Source organism: Tinamus guttatus, unplaced genomic scaffold, assembly GCF_059628265.1.
Source record: "Tinamus guttatus ecotype Peru unplaced genomic scaffold, ASM5962826v1 Tinamus_guttatus_pri_ptg000376l, whole genome shotgun sequence".
In the NCBI taxonomy this organism is placed as follows: domain Eukaryota; kingdom Metazoa; phylum Chordata; class Aves; order Tinamiformes; family Tinamidae; genus Tinamus; species Tinamus guttatus.
The window spans coordinates 1,647,760-1,659,996 of NW_028288910.1; the positions used below are offsets into that span (position 1 = coordinate 1,647,760).

The following is a 12,237-nucleotide window of genomic DNA, read 5'->3' on the forward strand; positions in this document are numbered from 1 at the left end:
TGCCCATGTTTCCATCGCTCGCCTGCAGCGCTGCACCAGGACCGGGCCCTCTTCAAGCTGCACCCGCTGCCAGGAGGACACTGTCACCTGTCACACAGTCGCTCTTCTTTTCTTCCATGCCCTGCTCAGCGCCCGGGACGCCGCGATGGCCTCGCGCAGCGCAGCGCCCTGCTCGGCACCCTGGCAAGAGGCAGAGCTTCCAGAGGAGGAGATGGGTGTTCGGGGACAGGAGGCTCTTCCAGGCCAGGACACCACACGCTTCCTCCAAATCCTTCCCCAAGGTCTCACCCTGCCGCAGTCACTAGCCCAACTCACAAAGGTCTCCCTGTTTATAGACACTTAAAAACATTCTATAACTGCCAATAAACAGCCCCATCTTTCTTATTTACCAGGCTCACGCTTTTTAATATAAGACTGTTTTGTTATGGATTGAGCTACCCAGAGGACAGCAGTCTTCCTCCATTTCATCTGAGTCAAAGATATTTTCTGAAAAACAAACTTCTCTTTTCAGTGAAATAACATGGATTGAGAGTTTATGACAAAAACAACATCTAATTTAATGCCAAATCAGGAGAAATACGAAACAACATGAACACGAATCCAGAGGAGCTGCCTCCTCCGTGGGGCCGCCCCGCGGGCCTCGCCGCTCGCCCACCTGCACGACCCGTTGGACCGCCCGGCCGCAGGGCAGCTCCCGCGCCACCGCTGGAGGAGCCAGCGCTGCCTCGACAGAAGATGCATGGGAGTTCAGTATCAGGCATCAGGCCAATGTAAACCAGATGGTGTTTGAAAAACTGTCTGTATTTCAAGTTTCGTACAAAATTCGAATCCCAGGAGGGATTAGCTGTGGTTTGTGCAGCCACTCCTGACAAGGCCAGCCCTGGGGAATCGGCTTCTCTTAGGAGATGTAACTCCAACTGTTAAATGTCACCTCCGGTGATCATTCCAAGGCCTGCAGCACGCTAGCTGTAAGTCCCGCACATCCTGTGAAATCCCCAAGCACAAGGAGCTGGGTTTGTACAAACCATGTAAAATGCTGCCTTTTGGAAAGCCTTTCTGGGGTTCTGCTGCAAAGCCTGCGCTGGGGTCCCAGGCTCCGCTGAGCACTGCCCCAGGATATTAACATAGGGAATACGTTAATATACATTACACATAACTATATATACAATATCTAACAATATAACAATATTATATAAATTATATATACCTAATAATATACATAATATTATTATGTCAACATGTTCCACATTAAATTTGGTCCAAATTCCTCTTGGAATCCCATTTGGTCTACTACCAGTACCCTGCCCAGGAATACTGCACATTTGTGTCTTCTTTTGGGATACTGTTAACTTGGCAAAAAACTTCACCAACAGAACTCATTTTGAAAAGGATTTTCTAGTTAAACCTTTTCAATTTCTTAAGAACATGATGAGCAACAGACTGCCAAGTGCAAACAGGGGCTCATCCTTGAAGATGACCTTATCGTTATCATCATTATCACGGGTTGCTGGTGCTTAATATGCAAGCTTCCTAATTCTCCTCTGAAAAGCTGTCGGAGGAGCAGTGCGCCACGAATACATAATGATGTAGTTAGTCCCCCAAGTCCTTCACATACACAAAACAAAGGAAAATGTAACAGAAGTTTCCTTATTATTAATGGACTAGACTATATCAAATATAAATTGATTTCACTAGCAAACACAGCTAGCTTAGAAAAAAAAAAGGATTTAACTATATTCGAATTCCCTATCATTTCCTATTGCAATGTTTAGAAATTTGTATTTAAATATTGCCTAGCTCTGCTAGAATATCAACATTATTTTTTATTCCCAATTCTTTCATTCACAAACAGCAGGAATGCTAAGACCAAATCTCTCTAGTTTTTTAGAGAAAAAGCGCTTCACTTATGTCAGAATTGTTCGCTGTTGAATGTCATAACTGAACTGGCACAGCAAGAAACCATGACATTTTTCCAGGGATATGTATCTCTAATTCTCTGCTAGATACTGGAACTACAGCCGTGGAAAATGGAAAAAGAAAAAAAAAAAAAAAAGGAGAAAAAGAAAAAAAGCAGCTTTAATTTACAGGAAACAAGGTGTTTAATTCTTCTCTTGTTGCTTTAAACAGGGTTAAGGAGAGAAAGGGGATTCTACACTATAATGAGGCATTATTTACAGTGGAGTAAAACCTGAGGGACAGGAGCTAACCCCTTCTTTGGGTGGAAAGAGAAACTAATGAATGAAATAGAGATGCCAACGTTTCAGATGGACTAGGAATTCGAAAGGCTTCTGTTAAGACCCAAAATAAGTTAACAGAGCATTCAGAAAAATTTAGAGTGCACATATGCAATGGGAAAAAGTATTTTTGAAATACACGTGACTGGTGGCTCGGGCCGGACACGCACGTCAGCTGCTGAACGTGCACCCCAGGGAGACACCCCAGGGAAGGACGGGCTTCGAAAAAGAAAGAGTTTTCCCTAATCCACAGATTTTCTTTCACCAAAATCTTTTTTTTTCTTCAGCAGATGTTGAACAGATGCTTTTTACTACAAACAGGTGTGGAAGATTTTTCAATTTCCAATTATTTGAAGTGACAAAAAGTTCTGCTGAATAACTTAAGAGATAATACTGAAATAACATTAAAAAGAACATTAAAATAACATTATTAATCCAGATTAGCATTAATTAACATTATTAATCCGTCATTATGAGCAGGGTATGTTACGGCTCTGGGTATGTTTGGGATTTCGCCCTGTCCACTCCGCCCGGCCGCGCACGGGGAGCGCGGCCCCGCTGCCGCCCTGCCCGCTCGAGCTGCAGCGCCGCGGGCAGCTCTTCGTCTCCTCCCCAGCCGGGCCCAGCCTGGAACCCAAGTTGCTCCCGGCGCTTCCGCAGACCCCCAGGAGTTTTGGAAAGCCCCAGAGCTTCAGCTCGCCCGAACAGTTCGTACAGTTAGGGAAACAAATCTGTAAACCGTGCACATCAGAAAAAAAAAAGGAAAAAAGAAAGGTGACACTTTTACCTGTACCCTCATGACTAGCACTTCTGTACTATTAACCTCATTCAAGATTTTTTAGCATTGTTGCCCTGTGAGATTTTTGCAGGCATTGATAATGCAGTGTGTGCTGCCCTCCCCAAGCACCACCAGCAGCAAACTTGGAAAAGCTTCACGTAACAGCAAAGAAAAATCACAGAAAAGGATTTATCTTTGGTTCCCAAACATCCATCAATGCCTTTGGCAACTGCAATTGTTTGATTTTCAGCAGATTTCTTTTTCAAATATTAAAACAAGAACAAAACTTCCTCTTAATTCCCATTTGATTGTAGAGGGCATCTGTGTGAAAAGATATTCCTGTATACAGAAAGGAGCTGCTGGAAACGATGCCTCATGCAGCGCCTGGGAAACACAGCAACAACGCGCAATCCGGGCAACTCTTTGTGGGGGCAGATGCAGCAGCGGGCGCAGGGAACACGAGCAGATGTTATTCTGCATATTTGCTGTTTCAGGGTCTTTAGAAATTCCTGAGGGCGTTTGTGGGTTTTGTGAATCCTCAGTCTCGGAGCAGCTGTTCAGCCCACGCTGCGAAGACGCCCCAGACGTTACTGCACCTCGGCCACGGGCTGGCAGGTACCGCGGCCGGCGCGGGGCAGCGACGGACGTGGGGACCCTCCTCCCCTGGCAATGGCCCTGCCATGCCCAGCAGGTCCCACCTGTGTTAAGTACAGACCGCAGGCAGAGCGCAACTTGCTCAAAGCATCGGGCTGGCACCAGCAAGTGCTTCAGCCTTTCCTTACCCGGGCGTCACAACACGGGCCACGCGGAGCTGCTTCCCGCACAGTTACACTTACCTTAGCACAAAAGTACTGGCCAGGGCAAAATTCTATCAAGTTCCTGAGGCCCACACTAGGTAAGGCTGAATTTGTCAATGAAAGGCAAATGAGAGCCACCAAAACACGAAATCAAACTGGAAACAAAAGGCCCTGCAGGCAGGCCAAGGCAGGACGCAGGAACGTGAGGCCACGGCTACCTGCACATCAGACACTTGCCCCGCAGTGCACCGGCTTGTCCAGCTTTGTGCTGTCGCCCAAGGGCCCTGGAAAGGGCTCAGGGCACTGAGCAGTGTCTCAGTGCCACCCCAGCTACCCCGGCCAACAGGAAATGCACTTGCAGCAGCAAAAGGAAAGCAGGAAAGCGCCAGTCTGTGTCTGCCCACGGACATGGGGACACAGCAGCCGTTTTGACACTTTCAATATACCTGCAGGAAACGCCTGAGGTCCAGCTGGCCTTTTAGCATCTCTCCGTGCTCCCACATCACACACGGGTGACAGGGCTGTCCCCATCCAGGGTCTGCTCCGAGGTGCCCAACCTCGGCTCTGAGTTACGAGCTGCCTAAGCCTCTGCTGCGACTGAATTTCCCAAAGGAAATGAAGCTGTTCAGGAGTAAGAGCAATCCTAACAGCGGAAGCAGAAAACAGCTCTGACAAACTCAGGCATTTGGACTGCCAAATGCTCTGGGGTTGTGTTTCACCTGCAGCCCTGTCAGCCAAGGCTGGGGGCCTTTACATGAAAGCGCTGAAGATCTGCATCTGAGCAGACATTTGCAAGGTAAGATGTTTATCTGGAAAGCAGACCCTGGTGAAATTCTCCTTGCTGAGCTGTTGAAGCCTCCTCCTGCACTCGCCCGCGCCAGGGCTTCCCGCCGTGCCTGCCGGGATTCCAAGAGCACCTGCGGAGCTGCAGCACTTCCCATGCAGCCCTTCCCTTCCCGCGACGACGTTCCCTGCCTCGTCGATGCCTCGAGTCTTGCACCCAGCCTGAGCACTAGGCTCTTCTAAACCGCGTTTAGAGACGTGTAAGCAAACAGGCTCCGTCGGCGCTAACTCCCTCCTCAGCCAGCAGAACCCAGGGAACGCAGTACCGAGGACACGGTGACGGGCCGGGAGCCCCTCATCCGCACGCCTGCCCACTGCCCCTTCCTGAAATTCCCACTTCGGATATAAAAAGTAGGAATGACTTCCAAACCATACTCACCCGTTTTTTTTAATAACTAATTATTAAATAAAATCTTACAAAATACAGGCTAATTGAGAGTGGTCATGCTTCTGCTGAAAGTACACTTAATGAAAAAGATGCAGAAATCTAAGGTTTAAGGTCATTTTAACAGAACAAAAAATACAGCTTATATGCCATTTGGAACTGGAAACTGCTTTCATTATCTTAAAAAGTGTCATAAAGAAAGAATACTTATCTGCACATTAAGTAATTGTCAGAACGTTCCCCAAGCTATCCAAATTACCATGTGTGCAAATTAGCTGTCATTCTGATTGCTCATACAAGCCAGTGTGTGTACAGCTCTGAACACTCCAGGAACAGTGTGATTTACTCTTTATCAGGCTGGGAGTAAGAATAACCATCAGAAATAAATGCAGTTTTTGATGCAGCACCAGAGTATCTAGTGCCGGCACGGCCCTGTGAATCACTCTGCCCTTTTAAATACGGAGCCAGCACCTGGGAATGCCCAGGCTATGGAGACCCGCAGCTGCCCCACAGCAAACACGTCCTATCACTTTGTTTTAGAGTCCTGTCTTCTTTGGCAATTATTTTAAACGTTCTCAGGAAAATCAGTTTTGATCTACAGGTTTATACACAAAACATTCAAGCCTACAGCCACGGAAAAGCAACCCAGCCAAGACAAGTGCAATAATTAAACTACCAAAGGCACTACTTCCCAGGTAAAATACACACAATCCCATGGGTTTTTTGAGGTGCTTAACTGAAAATTCTGCAGCATTTACAGGACATGCCATCTACCCTTTCAAAAGAGTTTGTCTCCAGTCAAACCAGTGCTGAATCTTCTGCTCTGACTCTGCTTCTAAGCACAACATAAAGCCCAGCAGGAGCAGGGCCCTGCAGCGCTCTGGATGAACGTCTTGGTGCACGTCCTCTGCACAGCATGTGCAGAGCACGCAACACACGGCTGCATCTTCGTATTTCCACCATGCCTGGAAGTTACTGCATAAACAAAACAGCTGTATCAAGAGCATACAGTTCCCAAGTGGGATATTCCAACACCTGCGGTGCTGCTGGTGAGTGGAGCTATTACTAGAGAAAACAAGCACCAGCTTTTAAAATGGAATGCTAATTTATAGCTTATACTGCAACTGCTATATACAGCGAACCAAAACAGACCTCTCATATTTCTCACTTTCTAAACAATAGTACTAACATAAATGCAGAAGTTCATGTTCCGTGCTATCAGAGCAGTCTGAAGAACGGCCACACAGAATTCCCTTGCAGAAGCAATTTAGCAAGACGTGTCAATAAAGAGATGCCCTGGCTGCGATCAGTGGGGATTACGGGAGCCACCTTGGCTGTCCGGGCACTGATCCCTTGGAGAGCACCAAGCGCCAGCTCATGGAGGCCCGCAGGGAAGCGCTCCACGAGCCCAGCGCCGGGTTTGGGGGTGCCCCCTCCGGGCACGCGCCCGGCCTGCCCGTCTGCTGGGTGAGGGTCCCGCGGCTGCCCCTTCCTCCGTACGCCCACACGCGCGTCCCGCGGCTCCAGCCAGCCTCTGCTTAGCACCAGACACTCTGAGCACCTGGCAAATGGAATAAAAGCACTTTGTGCTTGACACAAAAAAGAAGCAATGGAGACCTATGCTACTTTGTTTTCCTTCCTTAGCTGTTGCTGAAGGAAGGGTTAATTTTTTCCGAGGTTTTGCTTATGAAACTCTGTGAAACTTGAGCCTGGCCAGCCTGAAATGCACTGTTCAAGTGGCTTCGAGGAGGACCACTCGCTTGTGTAGCTGTGTCACTGTGGCTGCCCCCCAGGGCCTACCCTGTCTTTACAATGTCCACTTTGAAAGGGGCCTCTTCTGACAAAGGATTTTTTTCTGCTGTCTCCAGAAGTTTTCAGATCAGTTTTAAACATTCAATATTACAGGACTTTATACTTAAAGAAAAACAACCACGCACACACGAAACATTGTAAAATAAAACTTCTACCAGGCCACTGGGAGGTCTGGCAGTGATGCCACCCATACTGCTCTTGCGCTTATTCGGTTAGCCACAAAGGCGACGTTTTTGGTACCTGTCGGTGTGAGCCCCGCGCGGGGCCACGTCCACGGCTCCCGCGCAGCAGGGCCCCGCTCGCCGCCCTGCGAATCCCACCCGCACCCAGAGCCTTCCCTCCGGCTCCGAGCATCCCCACAGGCTCCTCATGGGCAGACCATTCCCAGCCGGGTACTCTCCATGAGTCTCCCCCAGACACGGACTCTCTCGAGCAAAGCTTTTGCCCTGACCAAGTCCCGTATCTATGTTTTGGATCAGTAAGGACACGACAAACAAACAGTAGTGCACAAGCATCTTCAAAATGCTCTTTTGAGATCCTTCACCAAATCCTAAGGAACCCAAGAGCACTAACAAGCTCGCAGCTCCTGCTGTGGTAGGAGGCTCTACCTCCACAGCAGAGGAGGCTCTTCCTCCAGGGAGCACACAGCAGGGCAATCCTCTTTCAGACCGAGTTGCTCCTACCATTCCTCACAAGTGAGTCCTTGATGGCCGCGCCATGCACGTCCCACCCTCGCAATAACGGAGGAGTGTAGGATTGAGATGTAATTCCCTCCTGTGCAGAACACCTGACTACTGTTTCTTTTACTCTGGAACCTCAGGTGTCCTGAATTTTCCTGTCATGCTGGCAGTAAACCCAGCATTTCACTTGGTAAAAGGGAAGCTCCTCCTCGGTCCCACGGAGCAGCGGCGGTACCAGGCACTGCCATCTCGCGTGTTTGTCTCTGCTCAGAAGCTGCTTGTGGAAGCGGCCCCCACGGCACCTCCCCGGCCCCCTGCTCGCCCGCCGCAGCCCGCGACCGCCCACGCAGCTCCGCAGCGGCCGCACTGCTCACGGCACACGAGTCCTTACACAAAACCAGCCCTTGGAAAGGGCCGCGTGGCCAATGCCGTCCTTTCATCCTAGCTTTGGTGTCTTCCACTGGTTCTGTTGAGTAAATTGTGGCTAATGTTTACAATACAGAAAAAAAGTTAAAAAAAAAAATCTTCCCAGTTTCTGTAAGGTGAAGCAAGCGCAGTGCGGGATCCAGCATCGCGTGAGGCACACAGGAAAGGGGCCGGGATCGCCTGCGTGCACGAGCCGGCTGTGTTGGAGCGCTGCTGCTGGGCCCGCACGCTGGCCACGCGGGACCCGCCACGACTGCCGGCGCTCACGAGCTCCTGGAGCGCTTCCACGTTTTCGTCATTTCTAAGCTCCAAGTCAAGCAAGAAAGGGCAAGCGAGCAGTTCTGACAGGACGCTGACAACACGCTAACGTTTCTGACGCTGTGCTGGGCGCTTTCCAAACGGGCTGCGGAGCTGAAGCGCGGAGGAGAAGGCAGCGTGCGCAGCCCGCCGCGCTGCAGGGCGGCTCCCCCGCGCCACGCACCATCACCCATGTCCCCTACCTGTCACGGCCGCCTCACGTCCCGTCACTGGCGTGGCAGAAACCTGACGCGAGGGCGACCCAAGGGCTGAGCGTGGCCGGATGGGCACTTGCAGCCTCGCGCCAGGCTGCGGCGCCCCGGGCAGCCCCCCGGCGCCACGAGACCGGCCTCGCTGCGCCACAGCAGAGCCTGTGACCTGCACACGGGCTCGCGCTGCGCGGCACGCCGTGCAGGAGCGGGGCGCGCTGCCGGCCCCGCGGCCGCACCACAGCCTGTCTTTGGGACAGGGCACGCACTGCGCCGAGCTGCTTCTGCAGCACCGTGAGCTCTGCAACGGCGGCCCAGCTCATTGGCAAAGCGCGGCGCTCCACGGCTACGGCAGCGCGGAGCACGGCCTTACTGAGACTTGCTGCTGTGACGTATCTGAACTGCAAACCTAGGCCAAAGTAAAAATCACTGTGTTAAAAATAGCTCACAGGAGGATTTAATAGAGCGCAGTTTCTGTACCACTGAAGACACCCAGTTCTACACTGAAAATTGTCACAAAACATGGAAGAACAGGAATGCCTTTCACAGAATGCTCACCCATTTGGTATACAAATGAGTGGGATCTCTGTTTAGCATCTAGAAGTCCATTATGGACATTTTTCTACTATACTAATACTTGTGAACACTATTCCCATTTCTTTTATTTTTTATAATTTTACAGGCTCAGCAGTATCTTCCTGAGCTTTTTCAACAAACGAAGTAACAGTGCCTTGCCAATTCATTGCGGATTTCCTTTTTTGGTACCCGTCAGGGGACTTTATTCCCTATAAAATTGTGATTTCTATTTAGGACTTGTTATGTGCCTGTGCAAGAAGTCCTATGCGATCTGGCACAGAACAGCCACCGTGCTGGAAAATCATCCGCTGCACCATGTGGCAGGGATGGTACATACGACAAGGGATCGGAATGAGCAAACCCTCGGCCGTGTCCCACCGTCACCCTTCATGCTGTATCCAACGCTCAGACAGGTGATTAGGGGAGTAACTTCTCTCAGTCGCTATTCCAGTTCCTCCAAAACTGCAGTGAGAAGGAAAAACGGATCAGCCAGTGACCCAGGTTCAGGAGCACCTGTGTGATCTTCCCAGGTCAGAACAGGGAACGAGGGCCAGGCCAGCGCAGGGCAGGGCGGCAGCGAGGCCCCGCGGCGCGCTCCCCGCCCGGAGCCACCAAACCGCAGCCACAGCTCCCACGGCTCCTTGGAAAACGCTCGTGTGCATTTGGTGGCGTGGTACCCTTGGCATGACTTCAGGAAAAAGAAAGGTCACGGTTTTGGCTGACTTGTCCTGTCACACAGTTCCAAAAAAGCATGTGGAGGAGCTCTCTATTCACAGAAAAAAATATAAATACTTCACATGCACAGCAAATTATTAACAGGCTTTGCTTCCTATCACTATTCCCACTTGTAAGCACTTACATTCCTACTAAGTGCAGAATGACACAGATTTCTTCAGGATTACTGTTCTGGGCAGGTAAGAATGGCACCTTTTGACCCTCTGGACTCCATCTCTGCTCTCGTTTCAAAGTGTGGCCTTTGCCACCTGCTGGCAGGCGCCCCGGGAAGCCGGCACCGACCCCAGCGCCGACCGCGTCACAAGGCAGGAGCTCCCCTCGCCACGGCCGGGGCAGCTCCGTCATGGACCTGGGGGGCAAAGGGAACACGGAGACTTCGATCCAGAAACCAACCACACGGCTGCGACTGCTGTCCTGCGACCCCTCACGTGTGCCCCTTCCTCCCGTCTCTAATGACAGCGCTGGCTCTCTTCCAAGTGTTGGACTGTACCTGTTTGGAGCTGTATTGAACAGCAGTGCCTGACGAAAACGAAGGCTTCCCACTCAAGCCATCACCCAGTGCCTGCAATTTTCCTTAGGAATTTTTTTCTATTGATAGCACTTACAAGAACTTTCCTGCCATTGATGGTTTTAACAATATTGTTCTATTATTAGAATAGGAAATACACCATTTTTGCTCTTGCGAGTGTTGCAACCACAGATTTGTCTTCTGTTAAACTGTCAGTAGCTGTTCACTGAAACCACTCCCATCTTCAGAAATCCTATCGCCTTTTTCCTAGTGGAGAAATTAGGGAAAACGGCACGCGAGCTCACTGCAACCTCTGAGCTGGCACCCAAGCTCTTGCCTGGCTCGTGCCCGGCACGCACGTTCGCTGCAGCAGGGAGCTGGGCTGCCTGGAGCGCCATGGGCTGCCTGGGCACATCGGGCACGGAGCGGCTGGTGCCGCGTCCCAGCAGCGTTTCTGAAGCGCCACGCTGAGGGCAGCAGCTGCTGCAGCTCTGGACCTGGAGCGGGCCCGGCTGCGGCGCTCGCAGCAGCAGCGGGGTCAGAGCGGCTGCAGGGCCAGCTCGCCCGGGGGTCCTCAACCGCCGCCTGGCGCAACAGGCGACAGGGACCGCTTCAGGCCAGAGCAAACGCGAGACCCGAGCGGCGGCACCGCCTGAGCTCCCAGGGAAGCGGCCAGCGCCGAGCCCCTCGGCGCGACCGAGCGCGCTGCTCAGGAGCCTGTGAATTCCTCGGTCAGGACAGCCACACACGCAGCAGTCACTGCCCACGTCACGCTGTCTTGGACAGAGGCCGGCAGGGCGCTCGCTCCTGAGGACAGCCGGTTCCACGGTGCCAGTGCAGGCACCGATCCTCCCTCCCACCGCGACAGCGCGGTCACAGCCCCAGCCTCAGCAGTCACACACAGCCAGGGGTTTGCAGGTATTCAACTACATGAAAACTTACAAAACATGGCTCAGCTTGAAATCCACCGTATCCGCAGGAGTGGTTCTATTCTGGTGTGTGAGGGTAGGGAAACATGCTCATTCAGTGTCTTTCCTAAGAAATTATCCTTTTTTTTCCCTGGTGTAACTGCCAGGCCTTTAACCCAGCTCTCTCTGTGGTGCATGGCAAGTCTGGGGCCTCTTCTCCAGCAGCTGTGCACAAGGACTGCATGGCTTAAAGGTTGTTTTCATAAGGATCTCAGTTTGTCTGCCTATTTGGAGTTGCAGCGTTATAAAGTTGACAGATATAAGATCCTAGATTACAGGTTTTTTGTTTGATTTTTTTTTAACATGTTATTAAATAGCTGGCACATACAGAAAGCCACAAGCTCAGCTAAGAGCAAAAGCCATATACATATACAATACGTATACATTTACACACACACGCTCATTAACGCATCACGAGGTGCGCACACCACGCAACCACATGAACACTGCGGCACAGAACTACTTGCATGTCATATTCACCAGTGAAAATGTGAACAGATGACTACTGATTCACACCGTGCTTTTCCTGCTTGTCAGATTTTGACAATTATGAACCATAACTCGAAAAAGTACTAAAAATAAAACTGCTTCACAGCCTGGCTCTAAATTCTCCTTTTTCCCTCCTGTTTTCTCTTTGATACTCTGCTTGGTATTGGCAATAATAAAACTAGCATGACTCATAAAACTATCACATTATTTTAAAATAACATAAAAAAATGTGTTACCTATGGAAAGGGGGTTAGTCATAGTATCTAGAATTTGATCTTGTACATAATTTTTAAGGGTAAGTGATGTACATACATACATTCAGGATGCATATATGCACAAGCACTCACTGCATTTAGGGGATTTTTTTAAAAAAATGTGATTTAATATGTACTTGCAAGAATAAATTAGAATTGTTTATATACCTTGGGGTTGGGAACAGCCTACACTCTTGTTAACACTGTTTTTAGTGCCAGACTGAACACTGTATATGGCGAGCAAAG

The 12,237-nt window shown here is 50.3% G+C and overlaps 1 protein-coding gene across 1 annotated transcript in view; it reads right to left on the reverse strand.

Moving 5' to 3' along the window:
- ARHGEF26 (Rho guanine nucleotide exchange factor 26) overlaps window positions 1-12,237 on the reverse strand; it is a 71,344-nt gene that overhangs the window by 54,361 nt on the left and 4,746 nt on the right. The window contains exon 3 of the mRNA XM_088530442.1: window positions 8,731-8,870. Coding sequence (XP_088386568.1) covers window positions 8,731-8,870 — 140 coding nt within the window. The remainder of the gene's footprint in view (window positions 1-8,730; window positions 8,871-12,237) is intronic.